General features: G+C 36.7%; 1 protein-coding gene across 2 annotated transcripts in view; it reads left to right on the plus strand.

Annotated features, from left to right (window-relative positions):
• The window catches only part of galnt9 (polypeptide N-acetylgalactosaminyltransferase 9), a 77,171-nt gene that overhangs the window by 18,280 nt on the left and 32,928 nt on the right, over positions 1-25,963 (plus strand). For both annotated transcript variants that reach the window (XM_079451312.1, XM_079451313.1), the window contains exons 3-5: positions 3,743-3,909; positions 8,262-8,436; positions 24,354-24,551. In XM_079451312.1, coding sequence (XP_079307438.1) covers positions 3,743-3,909; positions 8,262-8,436; positions 24,354-24,551 — 540 coding nt within the window. The remainder of the gene's footprint in view (positions 1-3,742; positions 3,910-8,261; positions 8,437-24,353; positions 24,552-25,963) is intronic.

The raw sequence follows: 25,963 nt of genomic DNA on the forward strand, positions 1-25,963 counted from the left end.
GCTCAGCTGCCAGTGTATCTAAAAAATATTTTGTTTGTTTATCCGATGGATGTTTTCCTTTGTTTTATGATTGCTTTAGTACATAAAAGAAATACATGCTTGAAACGCATGCATGATTATTGGTCACCTCATGCCTGCATGTAAAATTTGTTCAAGCCAAACTCGCAGAGTGTTTTTTGGGCATGGTCGGCATAAACTAAGTCTCCATTTTGTAAATGGTGAATCATTTTAGCCTCGCTCTTATCCGTCCACCCCCCTCGCTGTCAAAACACTGAACGTCACCAGACCTGCGAGCGTCCGTGTGTGTGTGTGTGTGCAATCATGAGAGCAATGGTAAGAGGAACAGAAAGCTGTTACTCTAGAAGATTGGCTGAGGAGATTTTCTCTAAAGGGTGGCAAAGCCATGAAATATTATTGGCTGGATATATGGAGGCACTATGCACATCAGTGGAAAGAACATATTTTTCTGTGGAACGGGCTTTAGTACAATTCAGAGTATAGCTGTTCTTAGTATTTAAGTTTATGAATGCGATTTAGTCTATAATTTTTTTAAATAAATGACTCATATCTGTTTTGAATGTTTATTTCTGTCCAATTGGATAATTTGAAAATGCTTTAAGCATGTTAACTTACTAGGCATCTCACTATTTGTTTAACCACAAATTGAGTCTCGTAAGTGCTGTTATCCTAAGATAAATCTGAAATGTTTTTGTTGTTTACAGAACCCAAGGTATGCATGTATTTAAAAAGCAACATAAATATTACGTGAGCAACAGAAAATGCAGCAGAAAAAACATGTCTTGGAACAAAGAATAACTGTATAAAATGTACAACCTTCAATAAAATAGGAAAAGCTGATGTTATGTATTATGGTTATCGTAGGATTAGAGTTATTGTATAACTAATGGCGTAGGCTGCTGGAGGATAATCTTATATTCGGCTGGCAACTCAAAAAATGACATTAATCCATTCTGCGTATATGCTTCAATAAAGCAGAACATACCGAAGCATTAAAATAATACTGTAGTTCACCCGAAAAAAAGAAAATTCTGTCCCTCATTTCATTACAAACCGGTATTTCTTTTTTCTTTTGCAGAACACAAAAGCAGATATTTTGAAGAATGTTGGTAACCGAAAAACAGTGTACCATTGACTTTCATTGTATGGACACATTGGGAAAATTCCTAAAAATTTTGTCTTTTTTGTTCCACAAAAGACTCCTTTTAAACCACATGAGGGTAAATACGTGATGATCTTTTGATACTGTCTCTTTAAACTGTAAGTGTATGACATATCGCTTATTGCTCCCTGAATTCTTTGTAAGTCGCTTTGGATAAAAGCGTCTGCTAAATGACTAAATGTAAGAGTTAAACTGTGTTAGCCAATTGAATTCACAGTAATTTAATTTGAAAATAAATGAATATAACAGGGCAAATGAGTGCCTTGGCCTTGGCGCAAACATCGCTTATACCTTCTTCTCTTACAATCTGACCTGACAATAATTTGGTTGTAATTGGGGAAATGTGCGGCATAAATTCCCTTCGGTTATTGTAAGCTCCGCATTCATTGTTTTAGTGGCTATTACACCTCGTTGTTTTGACAGCACAAATAAATCCCATGTTATCATCTGACAGTCCTAGGGCACTTCTCACACTAAGAAACAGAAATAAAATGTAAGATTAAATGAGAATTGTATAGGTGTTTAGTGACACTTTTGTGTACTTTTGAAGTTTCAAGATGCACCTTATTCCTTTTTCTTGTGTCTTTAAGAAAAGTTAATTTCTTGAAATGTTTTCTCAAATTAAACTGCAGAAGCGTTTTGTCTTTCGGTGTACTGTACCTGTATGTCTCTGCGTTCAAACATCTGTGCTGGAATACTCCACAGAATACAGATGCTGGACGTCTAATCGGGACAGATTGATTCCGCACTTCTATTACCAAAATTGAATATATCCAAAGAAACAAAGGCAACCTAAATTCACTTACAATGATGGAGAAATAATAAATGGTTTGTGCTGTCGGCACATTTAGCCATAGAGCGCCACTTATTTACCTTTACAAGTTCATCTCAAATAGGAGCTGTGATGTTTTCCAAGCCACCAGGATAGGTGGGGAAAGGGGGTACTTATGGTTGTCATGGCAGCCAGCGAGCGTTTACAGCGTGATGGTGGAACACATCAACTTTCCCTTTCAAAGGCATTTTTTATGTACTTTTATATACTCAACATGTCTGGTTTTTTATCATCTTTAGTTTGGATCCATTTTTGAAGCGCCCCAGGGTTCCATTCATTCCTTAAATCTTTTATGTTTCTAATAAAACCTTGCGCTAGAGTTTTCATCTAATTCTGTCATTTCAGAGGATTTTAGCAACCAGTTATTCAGGTTGGAATGAAATCGTGTATTGTGACAGTACAGTACTGAGTTAAATAAAGTACATCATCTACACACTAAGTCTTTCATGTTTTTATTGTCTTGTGACTCTGTTTGTTCTCTTGTGATTTATTAAAAAAATGATGTTCTTTAAAACAGGTACAATTTAACCACAAAGTGTACATTTTTAGGTACCGTATCGATTGCCTTTCACGTAATGACGTTTGAAGTTTTATTCAGCTCGCATGGCCATCGGTTGCATACTTGAAAACCCCGGCGAAAGCTATAGATCAGATTTGAGTGTTTGTAGTCTACTGTTTATTGCATAGTGAGCTTTAAGACATAGTAGTCAGTATGGAAGTAGGCATGTCACACATCACCCCAATGGGGTTTGAATCCTGCTCATAGTATAGATAAAGATCCCATCTTTTACACGTGCACAAATTCCTCTCTGGAGTCTGTAAGGTATGGTTGTGCAGTTTAATGGAGGCAGGCAGTCTTGTAAAACTCCGGTACGTAACAATATAGCAACACTGAAGCCATATATATACCTGGTTACCATGGCAGATTGACCTGATCAGGGGAAACAGAGCAAGTTCATTTCTTTTTCCGCATATACAAAATTCAGCTCACATGGGTGTTTAATATTTTATTAATCTCTGCTTGGAGCTACTGGATATCAGTTGGGTAATGACGCATGGTGTCTTGGCCTGGTTCTTCTTTAGAGGAGGGTGTTAAACCCTGCGTGCAGTCAGATAACCACACAGCACTGAGGAGCTGAGTGCATTTTTTGAAAGAATTCAATGTTAATTTTTATTCAACTGTCCAAAGAGATGACATTTATAAACTTATAAAGACCAACAGGGGCAGTTTCAATTCAATGAATAGAATAAATCCCTGTTTAATTGTGATATTCTTTTTAGTTAAAGACTTAAACATAATTGAAACAAAGTTGTGAAAGTTTGCACTGTTCGCGAAACTTCTATTAGGTAACGTATGTTTAAACTTGGCAATAATGTTGTTTTTAATGAAGTTTTCAATAAAAATCTGGATTTGTTTTTGTATGGAAACATGGCTATGATATTATTGCTTATTAACGTTTTTCATATTAATTGATAAGAAATGTTTACGGATTTGGAACAACTTTAGGGTGAGTAAAGGAAGACAGAAGTTAGCTTTTTGGGTGAACTGTTCCTTTAAATGTGCAGAAATTAAAAGTTCAGAGGCAAAGAAAGTGGATACTAAAAGATTATGAAAATACATTTGCTAAAACAATAAATAGGGTCCATTATAAAAAATCTCTGCCAAATGTACTGCGTATTTTGTCTTTAAAGTTGCAAACTAAATGTGCTGTTGTCTTCACCTTCTCCAGATGTAAACAGCTGACGTACTCTGATGACCTTCCTCAGATCTCTGTGGTCTTCATCTTTGTGAATGAAGCTCTCTCTGTCATCCTGCGGTCCGTACACAGCGTGGTCAACCACACCCCTGCACACCTGCTCAAAGAAATCATACTGGTGGACGACAACAGCGACAGCGGTAAAAACGTTGTTCGTTTTGTTACCCTTCGTCGATTTTGTTGGTTTCTGTTTCTGTTTTGTCTGAGGTGATAAACTTCTACTATTGACAGTCTGTCAGATGCTCCAGACAAAACATGACTAACCTGCTTTAAAAGCTGTTTGGTTATGCAGTCACGGTTTATTTTGTGTGAGAAATAGAAACTTCACTCTCACTAAAAATGATTGTTAAAAACTGCACTCGCAAACGAAAAGGAAAGTCAAGACTGTTAACAGTAAAAGTCAACCAGCACAAGAATCAGAGTAAACCCTTAGGTATACACTCTCAAACACAGCTCCATGTTTATACATATCCTTAGCAAGAAAAGAGAGATCGTTCCTTCCTCCAAGAAACACTTGTTTACACCTTAGCAGCCGTTTAGTCTGGTCTACAGCTTTGTCTGGTAAGATTAAAACACACAGCCTCAAAATGAAATGAGCTAAGGCAGCGATCACTCTATTGGAATACTATTCTTAACTGGTCCTGATGTCCAAATGTTGCGCTTAGTCTTGGGGTCTACACTTTTGTGTTGTATTTCCACATAATACAAGACGTTGTCAACACTGGGATTGCATATGAGGTCATTCGAAATTAAGATTTACATGGGCGATTCCTGTCTAGATATTCTACTCTCTTTTTATGGAATATATTCCAATAGAAAGGGTTTTATATAGCCATGACAGCCTGTTAGAGCATAACCAGACATGACTAGATTACACCGACTTTGTGTCCACACAAAACATGAGAGGCAACAAAAATGAATTAGAAATTACAGGCAATCGCAGGAGCTTGTAGGCGGAGCCATGTGCTGCTGTTCTGTACTCATGTAGAAAATGGGTAAATAATAAAATAAGCAATTCATCATTATTAAAAATACATTCACGGTGACTAATACACACTTTTTTGTCATGATATTTCATTATTTGTTTATATAATTGAAAGTTTGAATGTTCTTGTAAAATTAATTTTCAAGGTCTGAGGTCAGTCCATTTGCTGATTAATATCATTACGTTGTTGCGTGTTGCTGTCGGGTCTGGTCAGTGAACGGTGTTAGTTTAACCTTTATATTAATGCACTGCATTCATTTACGGCTTCGTGTTGTTTCCAGCCGGGCCGTTAAAGGACGCGACACGCACATCTACCGGAAATCCTGTGAAATTGATCCAGTCGGATGACGACTGCTGAAGTGTTTCCAAAAAAGCGTGCCATATGCATCAGGCGTTCAGCCAACGGATCGGGGGCGTGACGTCTGAGGCTGAGACTATAAAGGGCATAAACTCTTGAGAAATACCAAAGTAACAGTCAGCAGCTAATTAAAAAAAGCAGCATGCAGCCGTAGAGCATTGTGGGAAACGGGTGACTGGCATGCTATCTTCCCATTTTGCCGTTATCTACAATACTGTAGCGTTTCTAATTTCATATGCTAATTTCCTGCTGATGTTTCAGCTCCTCTCGGTTGACATTAAATTGTTAACATGCAAAGGTTGCCTACTTGACCTTTTCTCGCCGCTGTAGCTTGTCCTATCTTGTTTAGCGTTTGCGGCCAAAAGAATGACTGGAGGAACAGACGCCCTCGCCACTTGAATAATGAATTGACCTCAGCGTGCGTGTCTCTGTCTCGCCAAGTCTCGTGTCCATTGTGAAGACTATAATAGAGTGGCGTTCTCGTGTTACACCGTTGGCTGAGCCAATACGTTTTTTAACGTCCTTTTCTCTCCTTCCATCATCCTTGTCTCTTCGGATTAATCTGCGCCGAATCCTGATACTCGGGGTAACGCTCGTACTCACCTTGTGAATATTATTAAGGGACGTTGCATCTGTTTTTCTCATCTCATCAGACACAGTGGAATATTGCGTCCTTGAAATGCAATTCATTTAGGCGTTTCTTGTAAACAGATAATAATGGATTTCCAATCACATAAATAGAAATGCAGGTGCTTTAAACAAAGAGTTTATTTCATCATTTTCAAGGACATTCCTTTGTGTAGTAAATGACCACTGGCTTTGTTCCTGACGGTAAAATTGAATTCCTAAAGACTTTGTTTTGAGCTTCTGGTCACACGAACACAATGGCACACACACCGTGAGGAACTCTGCTTTCACTGATGAAATTAAATGATATTCTAGTTTCATATGTGCCTTTCACAAGCTATAGTGTCTGGTTGTAAATCAAACCTGATATATATAGATAAATGATAAAGGCTTAATGCTGATTAAATTAAGCAAAGCTATTTCTTTGCCACAGCTCATGTAACAGGACCAGCGTGCATTTCAAAATGTTTTCATACTGCTCAATTTTTATTCGTTTTTTCTTGTTTAATTCACAGCGTGATGGATGAATACTTGTTCTTTATTGATTGTTTATTTCTGCCTCTTTTTCCTTTAGTTCAGTCTAGGCGCACCAGAGTTTACTAGTTTGTGTGATTCTTTAGATTCGACCCCATAAACTTATGTCGCAAGCATAATAAGTAAATGTGACCCTGGACCGCAAAACCAGTCCAAAGTCGGACTTGGCTTGCTGGTGCCCGCTCTTTGGGAATTACCCACTCAAGTTTGGTATCTAAGCATGGGATTTCCTCTTTCGGGTTCATCTACGTCATTACAGCGGTATGACAAAGGGAGTGTTAAAACAAACCTGTTTCCTCTTAGTAACGGCCTGCTACAGCGCCTCTGATGGAAAACTCTAAAGGCGATTTTCTCAATATTTTGACGTTTTTGCACCCTCAGATTCCAGATATTCAAATAGTTCTCTGCCTAATATTGAATATCCTAACCAATCTTACATCAATGGAAAGCTTATTTGCTTGATGTATATCAGATGATTTATAAATCTTAATTGAAAATAATACCCTTATAAAAGGTTTTGTGGTCTTGCGTTGAAAGTTTAATGAATCATAGATTATTGACATTGCACTATGACTATAACATTAAAATGTTAATTTTCCAGACTGATGAATGAGAAGAGGGAGCTGTGCATCGGTGAATTAAAGACTTCTCTGTTCCTTCATATTCCTCTCCCCTTAGAAACTAGAGCACTCAGCAACCTGCAGGAAAGAGACCAAACACTCATCTATCTTCCACGAGTGTGTGTGTGTGCGATTGTGTTTTGTAAAGTGTGTGTGTGCTCTCCTTGCACTCCATTTGTTTACCTCCAAGAGTTCTTATTGAATGAGGACGGATGGCTCTAACTCTGAGAGACTGAAGGAGTGTGAGAGATTCAGGCAGATTTATGTTCTCTGATCTACAGTGCCACTGAAACCTTTTGTTTCTGCTTTCGTGCAGTTATCTTTATTGTACAAAAGGTTTGGAATAATATGGCTGCCTCATTTGTACTGCTATTGCTAAATACACACAATTAAAATATATGTTTACACTTTTAATTGGAGAACATTACAACTTGATGGCCTGAGACACAATAATGATCTTCACACTTATTTTATATTTGACACTGTTGTATCCAGTAGCGAACCCTCCGGGCCCTCTTTGATGACCTTAACTATCGTGAAAAATAATATATCAAAATATTATTTTCAATAAAAGTCGGCCGATTTTCCCTATTAGATATTTATATTTCCTGGGGTTTTCCAAGAGTCTCACGAGAGTAATTCAAGATCCCGGAACAGTTCTGCAATGTCATGCGCTGTCTGCGCAGCCTGCGCATTCTGCAAGAAGTCAAACGTGTCCTTACGTCGCATTTTTGTATATTCCACTTTTTTATTTATTTTATCTATTTTGATTATGAAAAGTGAACACTGAACAGCATTATAAGAGGCGTAATATGACATGCCAGACACGATTATCACCACTTCATATGTTTGTTTAGAAAGACTTAATTAAATAAAATCTTAATTTTAATCAATGTTTAATCAAACAATTTCCTCGATTTAATACATAAGAAGCAAACCAATATGCTATATTGTTTAAAAACAATAAACGTGACGTGACTTATAGTGCTGAATTACAGAGCTGGTATCCAACAACATCGCTGTGATCAGACCATTTCTTTCTTTTTTTTCCCTTTTGATGACCTAAACTATCGTAAAAAATAATATATCAAATATTATTTTTAATAAAAGTCGGCCGATTAGATATTTATATTTCCTGCGGTTTTGGAATAATTTAAAGGTCCAGTGTATCAAATTTGGCAGCATCTAGCAGTCAGGTTGGGAATCGCAACCAGCGGCTCGCTCGACCCCCCTTCTTTCAAAGCGCTACGGTGGCTGACACAGAACTAAGATGTCGTCATCAATAATAGAATAAGGCACAATAAAAAGGTCATTCATAACAAAAAATGTGGAATCCTGCTTTGACTCTGGTTTCTTTTCGTCTAACAGTGGAGCTGAAGTTCAATCTGGATCATTATGTGAACAAGCGATATCCAGGCCTGGTGAAGATCGTGAGGAACAGTAAGCGAGAGGGTCTCATACGGGCGAGAATTCACGGCTGGAACGCTGCCACCGCTCCTGTCGTGGGCTTCTTTGATGCCCACGTGGAGTTCAACACAGGCTGGTCAGTGGGATTCAGTATTTTATTATTCTAAAAATATTTAAATGAAAATGTATCAGATTACACATTCCCTGACTTTCGAATCCAAGCTCCCGGGTTGAAACATAAAATTTTTGGGTACACTTGTTATTTGTTAACAGTAGGAAATGCTAGCATTTCTTATTGCTTGTTAATATTATTGGTGTTCATGGTGCATAAACTAATGTTAACAGACACAACGTTTGATTTAAAAAAATGTTTTATTAGATGCTGTAATTAACTACGATTAAAAACCAAGAAACAGCTTTGATGTGCTGAGCTCTTGAGGTTTTTACTACACTGGCAGAAGTGAACTAAAGCATCCTTTGCATTTCACCTTCCTTAACCCAACAGTAATGAATTCTCATTTAGCAGTCCCGCCAGGGTAGTATGACCTCCATTTAGGAATTATGGATTAACCATTAATGAGCTTTTCCTCTTTGTTCCACAACATAAACATTTAATGGAGAGATGATCAAGCCTCCGTCTCTGGAACACGAATCTGCGGTCGGAAAGTTTGTTTAGTCTTTGTTTTGAAGCCAAAACCTCAGTATAAATTAATTATAGTTTCACGATTAAACCTTCCCACATGGAAACAGATTATTATTTCATTTAAATCTTTCTTTGTTCTATGTGTGGCAGTAGTGTAAAATGAGAAGTTTACCTGAGAAAGCAAGAGATGATTGCATTTTTGCATTCTAATTCATTTCGCAGTTTTTTAGTATGTTTTTATTCTCCCTGAGGTCCACTTAGAGTTTTGGTAAAGTTCTGTGCAGTCATAATTTAGTTTTCTGTGACCTTCTATCGACCCTTCCTCTGACCCAGAAAAAATAAACAGTCTGTAAAGGAGTCTGCCGCTCCTTTAAGAAATGCCACCGTTCGAATACGTAATGAAAAATGCCGCTGCGGGCTTTCTCAGACTATTCGCACATGAGCTTCAGGTTTGCCGTCAGTTCTAATAAAGTTTAAACTGCAACGGCCTCCCAAAACCATATTTTACAGAGAGTCCAGTTTTATAATAGATAAAACTTTAGATTTAGTTGTGCCACGATATATTTCCACACAAACATTTTGTCAAAAGCAAGTTATTTCTGCAAAAAGCAGCCTGTAAATGCATTTTCATTTAAAAGTGATGTGTACATTTTATATTGATTGTGGCGGCTGTAATTCGGCAAATGTCTATCAAACGATGTATAAGAGCTGTTTTACTTTGAAAAGAGCAAAGCTTTGCGTTATGAGTCTACAGTGTCTTCACAGCCCACCAGATGGAAAACTGTATACGTACATGCCTACTAAGCCTCAGGCCTCTGACAGTATTTAATTATTAATAAAACACGTTTAACCTTTACGTTTAGCCCTGCACAGTGACCAGTAGACGGGCAGAATTAGATGTGATTGTATGAATAAAGTAGGAGGTCGCTGTATGAACAGTATTGATTATTCATGACTTGGGCCTTTTGTCCCCTGCTGCAGGATTCTGAAATGCTGTTTTTGCATCTGCGTCATTTGTAAATGTAAAAAAAACATCAAATGTATGCAGTGGATGTAAATGTTTTCCGTTTACATATCATTTTTAGTTTTTGCCATTCTGCAGCTAATTTCCAAATATTGAATGGTTAAAATGAAATAAATAATAATGGAAAAATCACTAAAAGAACCATTGAAAGTTTGAACTTGGATCACCTTTTACGTTATGACCTGCAAGATGTAGCAATTTTTTTTTCGTTTCTAATCCATGATTCATAACACTCATTTCTAAACTCTTGGTCAGTTTATTCATCTGAAAATCCAGTCCCGTCTGTAACCTTTTGACCAGTGTTCCATTCTTTACGTTCCAATTCCTTCCCATTCTTCTCAACATGCCGATTCGTCTCTGTGCCTTCATCTCTCATAGCTTCTCTCTCTCGCTCTCTCTTATACTTTCTCCCTGCTTTGCCACGGGTTTCATTTAAACGGAAAAACACACAGATACATCGGAGAACCTGAAATTCACTATATGTGGTATTAGATTCTCTCAGCGTTCAGTAACTAAACCAACCAAAAAAAATTCTGTTCAGAAAATGTTTAGGTGTATGTCCCACAAAAGTACACGATGCCAGAGAGGAACATTTAACAGAACCTTTAAAAGCCGAAGAACCTTTCTGTTCCACAAAAAGTTTTTTTTTTAAACAAAAATGGTTCTTCTATGGTAGGGGTATTCGATTAAAGTTCCAAGAGGTCCGGTCTTTATATTTTCTTCCAAACAGAGGTCTGGACAATATGTTTTTGGAACAAAAATAAATATTAAATCAATTTAGCCAAGTTGGATATACTGTATAAAAGATTATTCTATCTTTAAATAATTTCCCAATGAAAATGTGAACCTGCTTGTGAAAACCCAGCAAAAGTCCTTCATAAAATCATCCTACAGAACATTCTGTGAAAATATAACAAGATCTTCAATATTGACTAAATAATACCAAAATCTTAGTGAAATTACTTGAAATGAACCTTTGAAGCTTGTTATCTAATAAACAATCCGATTATGAGATGTTAGTCTGGGTTTTCACAGGGTCACAAATGTTTACTTGCTGATCAATAATGCTAACACTAAATGTAGATAAAAATGTTATGGTTAAACAAATCACAAATCTGGTTGAAAGGTTGGAGACATATAGCAAACAGTAAACAGACTGACGGATACAAATGCTTTAATATTTGCTGCATTACTGTTGTGTGTACATTTACCTGCTCTGCGTGTCTGCACTAGTGGTGTTAAAATAAGCACGTGTTTGCTGTTCGTCATGCGGCGTTCCTTGGCGGGAGATAAGCAACGTGTGCAGAGCGGAACGGGTTAAAATGAAGCGCGTTTGACACTTAACAAAGATATTAGAGGATATAGCGGCAAAAGATAAATTACATAAATGTTCCTGAGAGCATGTGTGATGTTATTCTCCGTTGGGAAGTCGCACGGCTAAATTTAAACAACCAAAATAGTCTATAGTTTCATCCAATCTTACGCAAGTAAATTATGGATTACCTCAGGGATCGGTTCTGGGACCCGTGCTGTTCTCCATGTACATGCTTCCCCTCGGAAACATTATTAAAAAAACATGGAATTAGTTTCCATTGCTATGCAGATGATACTCAGCTATATATCTCATCAAGACCAGATGATTCCTCCCAGCTATCCAAATTGGCAGAGTGCAATGAAGATTGGATGACCTGTAATTTCCTTCTTTTAAATTCGAATAAAACAGAAATATTACTTATCGGACCAAAGACACGCAAAACAAATATTTCTGATTATAAACTGCAAGTTGAAGGATGTACTGTTACTCCAACAAATACAGTAAAAGATCTAGGCGTTATATTAGACAGCAACCTGTCATTTCGAAATCACATCTCAAATGTCACAAAAACAGCCTTTTTCCACCTAAGAAATGTTGCCAAGTTACGAAATATTCTGTGTGTTGCTGATGCGGAGAAGCTTATTCATGCATTTATGACCTCAAGACTTGACTACTGTAATGCTCTACTTAGTGTTTGTCCTGCATCATCAATAAACAAACTACAGTTAGTTCAGAACGCAGCTGCCAGAGTTCTGACCAGGTACAGAAAATACCATCACACAACCCCAATTTTATCAACCCTTCACTGGCTACCCATTAAGTATCGTATTGACTTTAAAGTTCTTTTAATCACTTATAAAGCCTTAAAGGGTTTAGCCCCTACCTACCTAACAGAGCTTCTATCACACTACAACCCATCACGCTCTCTAAGATCTCAAAACGCAGGACTTTTGATAATACCTAGAATAACTAAATCCACCAAAGGGGGTCGAGCTTTCTCATACGTAGCACCTAAACTCTGGAATAGCCTTCCTGACATTATTCGAGGATCAGACACACTCGCCCAATTTAAATCTAGATTAAAAACGCATCTTTTCAGCCAAGCATTCACTTAATGCAAATATGATAAATAAACCACCAGGGGATGCTGACATTAGATATTATTTACTAGAATAATTGGATTTATAATATAACACACCATGTAGTGTGTTTTACCCTTTCTTGGGTTTTTCGTTTTTCCCCTGTAAAGCTGCTTTGGAACAATGCAAATTGTGAAAAGCTCTATATAAATAAAATTGAATTGAATTGAATAGTTTATTTATTTTCCGCAAACAAATGCAAATAGATTTTTTTTATTTAAAAAATGTAAAATGATTTACCTAAACCTACCCTCTAAATCAGTGTTAAAAACAACAAATTTTTCTTGATTTTCTTTTCTTTGTCTTGATTTTCAGGTAGTTTCTCTCTTGTAATGTTTTGTCCATCTTGGGCTTGACAGATGTGGTTTCTATGAACTATCACTGTATGGGAAAGATCTGTGTTCCGCGTAAAACAAATGTGGTGAGACACAAGTATGACACATTTTTGAGAGAAACACTATATAGTTCAATGTTTTGTCCTCTCACTGTTTTATTAGCTTAATGTCTAGAGATGTGACTAAGCCATTCGTAGGATGATTTCCCTCGTGGCTGCATTGTGACACTTGCAAAACATTGTTCTTTTTGTTTTTGCAGTTCTACGTGTCAAAGTTGGTTTTTAAATGGTGTACGTTTGGTGCTTGACCATCTGTTTATCTAAACGTATTTGTGTGTGAATTTGAGTTTTCTTCTATAATACTACTGGTGTCTTTTGTAAAGAAGCATACACCGCTCTGCCCAAGGAAGCAATAGTGTTGCTGAATTAGATATGATTTGTGGCTTTTTTGCCTTCACTTTTGCTGCAATGGATGTCATAACTACAGCCATAAATATATTTATAAGCAAAGTTGCCAAAATATCCTATTCTTCATATTATGGCTATATAGTATGGCAGAGACTGATAAGTGTGATTGATTATGTAGGCCAGACAATGACCTTGTTTGAGAGGAGATTCAGGATCTGGCTACACTCGCACGCTCCAAGTGAGAGAGTGGGTGTGATGATAGAGCTATAGTACAACAAAGTATGAGTGTTTGTACCAATTTGGCTATATTTGTACAGACCCAAGTTTTGAACCATGCCCACCCATCATCAACGGCTCACTCCACCCCTCCCTTTCGAAATACTACGGTGGCTGACATAGGACAAATATGTCTTTAAGTTTAGGTTTAGCTTCTTTGCAGAAGGAGATAACGTATTGCTGTGGAGCAGTTTGTCTGTTTAGTGCTACTGTAGAAACAACATGCGAATTCCATGTAAGGGGACCCGCGGTGTATGTAAATGGGAATAACTCCTTCTACGGTAATAAAAAGAGGGCAGTTGACAGTACTAGGACAGGTGAGAGGGATCAGAACATGTTCAACGCTAAATTTGATCCAACATGACAAAGCTTTGAGTTTGAGTTACCATATTCTGACAGGTGTGAAAGGTTAGCAAATGCATTATGTCAGTTGTGAATTTGTGCGCTGTTTGAGGGGCTGTGATTATAAAAGAGTATTGGAAATCAATAAATAAGAGATGATATTTGAGATAAATGACATTAGTTCTTTTTTCATGTGACTTTGTCGTAACAAATTTTTTCAAGACGTTGACTTGATTTCAGTTTCTGGGTCTCTGAGAGCTTTCTATGCAGAATATTAAGTACTGTTGAAGGATAAAGAAAACATATCAAAGCAAACATAACAATGACTTTATATTGCATATATGTGTTAAGACTGCATGTAAATTCTTTAGATTATAAATATTAATTTGCGTACTAGACGGTCTAGCAAGGTCACCTTGCCAGTGTGATACATTGCAAACTGTGTGCCATAGTTACCAAAAATAAAATCTATCTGTCTGTCTGTCTGTTTTATTTGAGTAAAAGCAATACTATAGATTTTTACAGTTTTTCTCAATCGCTTTGGCTCATTTCTCAAATGAGACTTACCTGTAACATTCTCTAAACTTTAAAATCCAATTGTCAAAACTGTTTAGTGGAACATCAAAACTGATTCAAGTTCAAAACATTTAGTTCTTGCCTCAAACGCTAGCTATTGATTCAGACAATTGTCCAGTTCCACCAAAATAGAGAGTGTATAATCATTGTGTAAGCCGTACTAATCAAAATGTTAAGATAATTTTTCACAATGGCAGTCATGACGTCAAAATTATTGTTATATAGAATTTTCATTTAGGCTCTACTTTATGTGACTCGACTTTTTAGTGTAATGTATATAAAAATCTTTTAAAGCTTACAGTAGGTCATATTTACTGGGAATAATCTGTACTGTAGTACCCAGAAAAAGATTGATAATTTTTTTTGTGTAAATGTGTTACATGTAAACTGATATGTAAACTTGCTATTTTTATTTTGTTAAATGTTACACAAAATGACATCCATCTCCCTGAGTGGCGTAACCATCCCCTACTGCACCTTTAAACCTCTGCATACTATGAATTCAACAACATAAGTAAAAAAAAGGTAAAAAAAAGTGTATTTTGAAAGAAACACACCCTCCAAAGCTGCAGTGATGATTCCATTTCCTGATTATTGTATATTTTACATGCACAGTATTGAAAAGCCCTTTTCTAACAGTCTGTCAGCCAATAAAACAAAACATTTAGTAATTTATTTCCGATTGATTTCTCATAAGTTTTGCTGTGTTAAACTCAACTGTAAAGTCTCATCTTCCTTAAAACATGCGCAAACAGCCCCTATTTTTACATTCTGGACGTTCAAGGTCTCTGTTTGGAGCAGCGGTTACAGTTGCTGTTTATGGAAAAGGGATATTAGGGCTTCTTCAGCAGTACTGGGTTGAAATTAGATTACCGACTGGGCCATCACTTAAAGGGCAGCTTTTATTCTCTCTGACCTCGACGTCTCAATGAAAACATTAATCAATGCGCAGCTTTTATGGGGCTGATCTTTTCAGGAGCACGCATGGACTTTTTAAACAGTCCTCCAAGGATTCGTGGCCTTGATCCTCACAATGAAACACTTTCTGTATGTAGGTCGATTACACCATTGGAATGACCTTTCGATTGCTTGGACTTAATCGATGAGTTCTCAAGTAATGTTTAATGGTAATGATTCAAAGATCACCCAGTGCAGGGAATGAACCTGCAACACACCGTATTGATTATTACACCAGATCTTTACCCATTAGACTGAACCTCCCGACAATGGGTAAAAATTATTTTACAAAATATTTTTTTAAATGGATTTGAGATGTTATATTTTTAGGTAAACACTCATTTAAATGAGATCGGGGAAAGTGTCTGGTCTGCACATTTTACCTTTTTTTTTGGCTCATAACCATATGGACCCCTACACATGGGTGTTCCATATGTCAGTAAGTATTATGGTTATGCTTGTATAAAATTATTCATATGGGATATTGGCGGTATGTGAGCACAGAACTGGAGACCTGGGCAGTTTTCTCTTGTTTGCACGCCCTGTTGAAGACTTCCCGGAACTGCTTTACATAATTGTTGATTCACCTTTTACCACACTAATCTACTGGAACATGATGGAGAACTCCAGATGGAAAATGTGAAGTGATTAGAGCTACTGAAGTATGAGGGATGAGCTTTTCTGGAGTCAGTCAAATGGACGATCTAAACAAAGGACAGAGCTCACAGTTAAAGGTGATGTCCCTGAACAAGATCCCGTTCGTTTACATCTAGATATTGCAATAAAAATGGTGTCGTGCATTATTTTGGCTTTGAAATCATAAGTGAAATCTGATATTTTGCCTGGATAAATATAATGTTGTACAAAAGGGCACAACCAGCCTTATTGTTTTAGCATGTTGTTTTAATGACCATCCGTATTTATTCTTTATTAAGATACAAACAGAAAATACAAGAGGTAGGCTATGTACGATTTCTTTGAAGAACAAAAACTATTTTCAGAACAGAATGTTTTTTTTTTCAAATTAAAGTATTTGGTGTGACTTCCCATGGCACTAAGCACATCTTTTAGGAAGACTGTCTTGAAGTTATTAGATTTATTATTAGATGGATATACTTGAACGGAAAGATGCTTTTTTGTTGTTGTTTTGATACTGCATGGGCTGTTGACAAATAAACTGTACCATGTGTCCTATGGTGTGACAACTAAAACATTGAAAACTAACTTTTAATGATAAATTCGTTAAGTAATATTAATATTTTTGTGTATAATATAAAATAGCAAAAGAGAGATTTTACATGAGAAGACGTTTTGTTGCCACACCATAGGACACATTTACGGTATATTTGTCAACTACCCGCATACAGTATACATTTCTGGTTATATTCTCATAAAGGGACATTGCTTAAACACCATTGCTAAAACTTGTGACCTAAAAGTGGGTGAGGTGATTTGTGAGGTGGACCAACAAGGACCGAAACATTCTAAATTTGTAGTGTTGTTTCAACCCATGCTTGGGGAAATATGGACCATGGGTCCATTTTTTATACATTTGATCTAGGAATCGAATCCGTGTGGCAAGCCAAAGAAATGCTATTAAACCAATGTGTACATTAGTAATGTTTTAGACACAATTCATGGTAAACTTTAAAGACACATATGTTTGATAAAAATGACATATGTCAATAATAATTATAGTTAATAATGTGGTTCTCACAAATTCAGTGGTGAAGAATGGCTACACATACGATTACTTCAGATGTTATAGACTTCCTTGGGCTACATGTGAATAACAGTATTCCGACGTGAACTATGATCTCCTGATTTTGTAACACTGCATTGTTTAACACTGCATCCATTTCATACATTGAACCTGTGTCTAAGGCATCTCTCATTTGTCTCTATATAATGGATGTTTTAATTTGTTTGTTTGATTTTCCAGTGAATCAACATTACTCAAGTCTTGATCTGTTTTAAATTGTCCTCCAATTGCTGTTAATACACATTTAGAGGATTTATTCGGAGGGTGGGCGTAATCTGGGTCCAGGAAAACACCACTTAGTGAGGTTGGATTTGAATAAACCGTGGCACTGAGAGGAAATGAGGCCTGATTAGTTGTGTACTTGAAAATAAAAGGACCATTAATCACAAACGGCGAGTGATAATTCATTGTGTTAATAGGTAAACAAAGAATATGGCAAAAGTGGGTAGTCGTCAATCTAATGTAATGATTTTTCTGTCCAAACTCATTACGGCTATTTTTAGAACAAAGTTTTCGCAAAGTAAGATGCTGTGAGGTTGACGGACTTGCTCGCGGGAACATTTTGTAATATTAAAAATACAGAGGTAAAACATTTAACAGGATGACGGGAACATAGCTTTACTGCGACAAGCTGCATGTCCAAAGGTGATAAATCTAACTCGCATTGTAAGCTGCTCATGAAATCCGTTGTGTGCTTAAAAACAGCATGTCAGAAATTAAATCCTCTATCATGCTGTCCGAAAAATGCTGCTTCGGGGAATATTTTGCCCTAGTCTCAAGAGCTAACCTTTTTAAACCAGGCATTTTTCTGGGCACACGCAAACAGTTCATGGGTCCCTGCAGTGAGTGAGGCAAGATTTCATTTTCTGATAGAGGCACATGAGAAGACGTTTCCTAATTCTAGATATGTCACGAGACGTTGGACTAATCCTCTGTGGACTGTGTTCCTGGGCTATCTGTAAAAGCAAAGGACAGGAAGGATACAGCGGAACTAACTTCCCATAGATGACATGTCAAGTCAAGTGAAATGAGAGACGGAGGAGAAGCCATGTGCTTTTGAAGCGAGTTTGATTCTTGCGTTCGACAGTCTTTTAGCAAGTATACAACATTCCTCTACAGAAGGTTTTTACTAGTACAGTACATATACAATACAGCTGTACATCTCATAATGATCAGATTTTTTATTTAATCGATTATAACAGCAATCGATATTTCTTTGGTTGGTATTTTGCATATCGTCGGAAACCCCGGATGTTTAAAACCAATGTTTTTCGGAAAAACAGGTTTTAATACTTTTTATTGGTTAGAAATGTACAAACCCAGTGGACTTAGAAGGTTTCAAAAGGACAGCAGCAATATCACAATATGGATATTGCAATGGTTTGAAATAGCGTTGTCTATTTAGTTTTTTTTTGTTTCGCAATAGAAAAACATGGATGGTCACGTTTAAAAAATATTGATGCTTTCTTTTCCAAGAAAGAATATGAAACGTGTGTTGTATGAAGCATAATTGTTTGTTTTTACATATATTTTACTGTTAAATTGGTCTTACAAACCTAAAGTATTATTATTGTATTGCATAATTCATTTAGTAGGTATCGCTTATCATATTTTTCTTAAATATCATTCACCCTAGTATAAAGGCTCTCGTAAAGGGTTCTTTGTCAGGCTGTATCATTTCATAAAGAACCTGTAATGTCCCCAAAACCGTTTTATTGCTTAAAAGGTTTTTGGTAGTGGAGAAGAGATCTACAGGCTATAAAAAGGTAATCTTTTGAAAGTTTCTTTAGGGAATCAAACAATGGTTCTTTTATGGCTGCAAAGAGCCTTTTTTAGCACGTTCACTTTTGAGAGTGTTAAACACTAAATGCAGATTTAAATTTTATTCATTCTTGTTATATATCTTTCATTTTTTTTTGTTTATTCCTCTGCTGAAGAGATTTAGGTGTATCCTATGGGTAAAATAATTAACTACTCTAAATTCGAAGGTTGCGTCCTCCGGAGGTCGCATTTGTCGAGCGCAAACGTCAAAAAACATGATACAATTAATATTTATTTCTCTTAGGATGTAATCATTGTAGTTTCATTTTTACCTTGAAATGTAATGGTGGCTTTTCTGAAATAAAAAACCAGAATGAACCTCGATGGCGTATGCGGCCAACAAATGCGACCTTTGAAGGGTACAGCCTTCCAATTGAGACGCAATGACTGCTGCCCTTCTGCACCCTGCCCTTTTGCATGCTCTGTGTCCAATGAGATTGCTTTTATAATAACTCCTACCAATAACCAGCAGCGGCATTAATACAGAAACAATCCAAGTTTAACAGAATAAAATTCAGCTTAAGGGCATTTCTGCAGGATGATGCTGGGTGAATTGTATACAATTGGTGATATTTTATTTTGACAATTTTCAGTTCCTGTCTGTTTTTCTGTAAGATTTGAGCTTCGTTTCCTCTCTTCTGTTTACTCCTGTCACACACTGTCCTGTGGAGCGATGTGGTTGTTTTGAGTCAAGCCTTCTGTTTTTGTCTTATTGTGTGCCAAGGTGCTGTGATACCTTAAAGTTGTTCTTTTTCCTCTCTCTTTTTCTTTTGTTTTCAGTTTGTGACTTGCCGGCATGTTCGTGGGCCATAACATTTATTTGCATGCCTGTTGACAGGTTATACATTACGGCTTTTGGTTGGTCTGAATAATAAAAAGGAGCATTACAATGCAATAAATCGTTCCTTATGTGTGTTCCCTGGGGTTTTTTATATGTATGTTGGTAAGTTTTTTTTTTGTGGGTTGTTTTTGTTTATTCATGGTCATAGATTTTTGAGTGTGCTAAACTAGATATGACCTAGTTATCAGAGGAATGAGAACAAGAGGGCTTAAATATATAAGAACAAATGGATTACCAAGATGCACCTAGGGTATGATCAATGCAAGAAACTCAAGATTCTATCAAATGCAACAAGAACCAATATCCATTTGACATAAATAAGATCACACGTTGGCATCAAACTTATGAAAAATTTATGAATGTAAGGTATTCTGTTATGTGAGCTGTTGATGTGGTGGTCCATTTAGTAATCACTTTTGTACCATCTACATTTTTTATTTTTGTTGGCATAGATTTATTTTCTCAAAACCACTTCTAACCACTGTAGTTCCCTTTATAAATGCAATTTCTATTAAAAGGGGGTTCAACGACTTCTTTTACTGTTAAACATGCTGGATTCTCATGCTAAACAAAGTGTCAAAAAACGAGTTGGACGTATCACGGCATTTTTCTATGCCAAATACACCCCCAAAGCTTTTTTCAAAGATGGCACTCGTTACGTAAGAGACGTCCTAAATCCTTTCATGGGCATTTTGCCTCGGAAGAGCACATGCGCGCACATCGACCGGGACAAGAGCGAGAGAGAAAGCATGCCTATCAATGTGCTTTGTTCCGGTTACGGAAGTTCAGCTGTGCAAGCTTAGTTCATGGTATTTTGGCTATGAATGTTATAAAATCAGTGTAAGTAATGCTGGATTTGCAGATCTTTTGTAACTGATAGATGAAGCCGTCCCAGCGCTAAAAGATGTCAGCCATGAGCCGTACGCGGTTGGTGCGTAAGTGCATCATGTAAACAACATGAACGTGTAGAGATGAATCAACACTTTATCCAGGGATAATGCGATGATGTATTTTGCGGTCGTACTTTAGTTCCCCCCACTGCAATTCTCCAGAAGCTCTACTGTTTTCGGAAAGAAACGTACAGCTTTATCTGTCTTTTATAATTGTGATCAAACTAAATACTCTTGGGAGATATGAAGTATGCAGTACTACTCTATCGGTACTCAAGATTAACATTTGATTGGCCGTAACTGCTTGAGAATGAGATTACTGGAGTAAATGCGGCTTTTACTATTAAGATTAGCGTTTTTCACCAAAGCAGGATAGAATATCCACCATTGTCCAAAGTGTGGAATCTCATCTGTACACCCGTAGTTTATTTTAGCCCAGAGTGGATCCTTTGGGATCTTACATGTTCCTGGTCAGGGCTATGATGCCAGTGGCCCAAGGACATGTGTAGATTCACAAGAGGGATGGTTTATCCTGCAAGGTTAGTGTATCGGTACCTTCTCACCTCCCCCACATATGCTGCGTCCTTCTCATGCTATTTCAGAAATGTGCTTGGACAAAATATCAGGCGTTTTCTCTCATGATAAAGCAATTTACTTAATTATTTAAATGTCCAGTGTATGAAATTTAGCGATTTCTGGGGGTGAGGTTGCGAGATGCAAGCAAAGGCTAACTCTACCCTTCCCCCTGGCTTTCGAAGCGCCACGGAGGCTGACACAGGGCTAAGATGTCGTCATGTTTTTGCTTCTTCGCTGAAAAAGTTTTTATGAAACGGGCTCTGTAGAGAAGTTTGTCTGGCTACTGTAGAAACAACATTGCAAATTTCATGCAAGGGGACCGCGGTGTATGTAGATAGAAATAGCTCATTCTAAGGTAATAAAAACATAGAGCTTCATTTTGTAAGGTCTTTATATGCCTCTGGAGATATAGTTATGTTTATTATATTGCATTTCTGTCAATAAATCCTCCAAAAGATTACACAGAGCACCTTTAACTCTTTTTATTTCCAATATGTTTTTGGTATTTTTTTTGGGGGTGGACCTTAGGATGAACAGGACTATTGGTATGAGGGATCAAGGAATGACACAAGGGCCGTGTCCCCTGATGACAGACAGGTTGGCATTAAATACACTCGTCAATCTCTATCCATTGATCCCTTTTTAAAGGGCTCTGGTGTGCCAGATGGACATTTACATTAAGAAACCTCTCAGCATGCTGTTTTTTTCGCTCACCGCCCCATAAAAACGCATCTCTTGCAGGTGATCATTGCGTTAATGTGATTGAGCTTTTTAAGGATGACCTTAATAAATAAGCGAAGACAAGGAGGAAGGACATCAAGGATGGGATGTTATGAAGTTGAAGCTGGAATAGTGACGCTTAAAAGGGAAAAAATCCCCGTCACGTACCTTCTCTGGATCTGTTCCACATATGTGGAATGATCTGCCCGCTGCTACAAGATCAGCAGATTCTGTAGCCATCTTTAGGAATCGGCTGAACAGGCATCTCTCCCGTCAACACCCGACCCATGAGTTCTGACTTCTTTTTCTTTTCTACTCATTCTATCCTAAAATAACTTAGCTTTGTATATTGTGATCTATATGAGAACATTTTTCAGGGTGCTTATGCTTTTTGTTGTCCTTATGTTGTTCCAATTGCTTCTATTGTTTACCTCATTTGTAAGTCGCTTTGGATAAAAGCGTCTGCTAAATGACTAAATGTATGAGGAAAAAGAGTGTTGGCGTGCCAGAAATATAGAGCAACTAATGATTTTGCTAACGTAAGAAAGTCTATTTCATATAATTATAATGCAAGTCCTATTTTTTCCAAATATTCCCAATAACACATCTCATTAGATGTGTTTAAATATATGTGAAGTATGTGTTTTGACATGCAAATATGTTTTTTAAACCAAAAGAAGACAGGTGAGTAATGAAAAATAATTATAATGTCGTCTAGTCCAAAACAGTAAAGGAAGAAAGATCATTTGATGAAGACGATGTGTGAGTTGTTTGATGAATGAACAGATGGACATTTGTTAAAGGGTGTGATGAAACGTTTCTGCTGGTTTTCTTGTTAGTCGTGTGTTTGCATCTGCTGAAGATGTCAATATGTGATGATTGGGCTGTCAGATTTGATTGTGCTTCATTTAACCCAACATCGTTTTGATTATGGAATACAAGCTTATTTCCAAAAGTGACAAAATACATTTCCAACCAAGAATGATTCTAGGAAACTGTCACATGGTTTTAAGTGTAAACGCAGCAGTTGAATAAATAGAATGTGAAACTTCATTATGTTACATGTGTTTACAACTGTGTTACAAATAAGTGTTTCAAATGGAAAAGCTTTAATGTGAAATATGAAAACAACACCTTTAATTTTACATCAAAGGCAAGAGAGAGAGTATTGGAGAGTTTTATCTCAAGTGTTTTGTACACTTACAGATTGTTTTTTATCTACAGTATAGCAAAATCTTTACAAAGAAATGTCATATAGTCCTTAAAGGGATACAATTTCGATTTGGTCATCATTTATTCATCCTCATGTTATTCCAAACCTGTATGAATTTCTTTCAAACAACATTGATCAGTACGGACTTTCATTGTATAGACACAAAACCACCGAAACATTTCTCAACATATCTTCTTTTGTGTTCCACTGAAAAAAGTTATACACTGATCTTGAGAAAATGAGGGTGAATAAACGATGACCAAATTTGAATAGATCCCATTAAGGACGATACGACATTTATTGATTTTCTTATTTGTTTAATTTTAATTAACATTTGTGTATGGTATATTTTAATTATGTGGTAACTATTTTGTATGTAAGGCTTCGAGCTTGTTTAGTTTTCATGCTTCTGTGATTCACACTAGATTTGCGTATATCCTTATGTTTGAATATTTTTACAGTGGTTGACTTTGAAATGTTTAGGAGAGAGTCATTTTCTACACTATGTAGAAAATTCACGCTAGTAAGTGCTGAAAACCCACTTTCACAAAGGTGCATAGTCGTGAAATGTAGTTTACTGTTTGAATTGCCAAGAAATTATACTTTGAAAGCACAAAGAGCTGTTTTAGGAAAACGTTCACTTCATTTAACTTCTATGGGAGTCGAGTGCTACACTTTCAGAGCGGATTATGGGGTTGATGGTGGCGTGGTTGCATTAGTAAATTAGCTTGACCGTAAAATATACACTGATCAACTAATTTGACCATTAATTGACTTTGAAATAATGCTTTTTGAGCGCCCATGTTAAAAAATACCGGAGAAAAGGTTATTTACACAATTACATTGTACTGTGTTTAAAATCTATTTGACTTCTTAATGTAGAAAGCAAGTGTTGGTGTTGTTGATACAGACAAAATCATCATGACTTGGTTAATTTGGTATAAACAAGGCTTAACGCTGTCCATAAAATGTTTTCTAGGTGCAGAGTTATTATTTCCGGTCAATCCTGCAGTACGCCTGTGGTTTAGATGTTTAGATGAATGTTTATAACAAAATGATGCAAGAACATTTCACATAGACATCCTAACACCTGCGATCTTGAGTATACCATGGTTGCTCTGTGCGGTCAAGAATATTTCATACTTAATTTGTACAGAATGGCTTGAACTCTTTATCTGTCTCTCTCATCCACCTCTCTCCTCTATCACTTATTCAGGGCGGAGCCCATCCTCACCAGAGTGAAAGAAGATCACACTAGGATAATCCTTCCTGCGATAGATAATATCAAGTACAACACGTTTGAGGTGCAGCAATATGCCAATGCAGCTCACGGATACAACTGGGGACTCTGGTGCATGTACATCATTCCTCCACAGGATTGGTTGGATAAAGGAGATGAGACTGCCCCCATCAGGTAAGGGCAGCCAGTGGGCTACTTAATAATTCATGAAGACATTCTCTGCAATATCAATGACCAGGGATGTAAGAGTGTAATATTTGAATAGTGATAAGTAGGGTTTAGTTTAGGAAATGCATTAATGTTTTTATTTACATGAAGGTTTTGTTGATGGGGCCATTCTTTCAGGGCACTTTAGCAACTTGAAAATATATCATTATATAATTGTTATTTATTTATCATTTATTTCCTGTACTAGTTTTGATCATGGCCTTGGTCGACCTTTAGGTGCATTGATCTGTAATATTATGAAATGATCCAAGAGGACAGGAAAACTCCACTTATTTAAAGAGATAGTTGAACTTATTCACCATTATCTTCAAATTCTCTAAATTATTTTCTGTGGAACACAAAAAATGATATTTTGGGAAATTGTGGTTTTGAGTCTATAGAAGTCATTGTGTCTATACATGTTATTTGGTACCAACGTTCCACAAAATAACTTCTTTTGTGTTCTGCTTGAGAAAGAAAGTCATACAGGTTTGGAATAACATGAGAATGGGTAATTGATAAAATGAACTTTCTTTTGGGGTTAACTGTCCCTTTAAGATTCACCGTGATCTTTTGCAGTGCATGGTGCCCTTCTGAAATCATCAGCTACTACAGTAAAATGGCCTATTTTATGTTCAAAACCAACTTAGCAAAGTGAGCTTATTACAACTCTGTCTGAAACCCACAGGAGCCGTGACTGGGGAGCGGCCAACGGAGAGTGAACTTTTTCATTTCGTATGAAATCTGGTTTAGGTCACTATTGTGAGAGAGTATCAGCACAGCAGAGATCTCATTCATTATTCATCCGTATGACTGATAGCTTTTTGGAAGGAGAAACTAGGCCTGCAGCCCAATACAACTGGAGTCCATCCCATGATGACTCGTATTGGTTACTGCAAGTTATCATTTTTCCCTAGTATCACAAGTGTTACTAAAATGTATGCATGAAAATAATACCAAGACTTTTCATCCTTACTTAAATAAACAGTGCCTAACAAATTTATTCGACTGCACTAATCATTTTGTACGTTTCTGTAATGGTTAATCCATCAGTATGTGAAAGCTCTTTAATCACAGTAACATTTCTAATTTTAAAATATAATTATTGTTGTTATTTGTAAATTTCTGAATTTACTGTTTTACAAGAAAGGCAGAACAAATAGTAAAGCACTTTTTTATTCAGATGCCCGATTACAACAGACATTGTGGAAAAGTGCACAAAAGCAATGCCAGCAAGAATGCAAGCTGTTATCAAGGCCAAACAAAAGAAATCGGTTATAATGTGTGATTTGTTTTTTGCTTAATAAATGACAATACATTTTTTTGGTTTGAAAAAAGTTTAGATTCTTAAAAAATAGTTTTATCATTATTGTAATATG

This window comes from Barbatula barbatula (assembly GCF_947034865.1).
Source record: "Barbatula barbatula genome assembly, chromosome: 2".
Taxonomy (NCBI): Eukaryota; Metazoa; Chordata; class Actinopteri; order Cypriniformes; family Nemacheilidae; genus Barbatula; species Barbatula barbatula.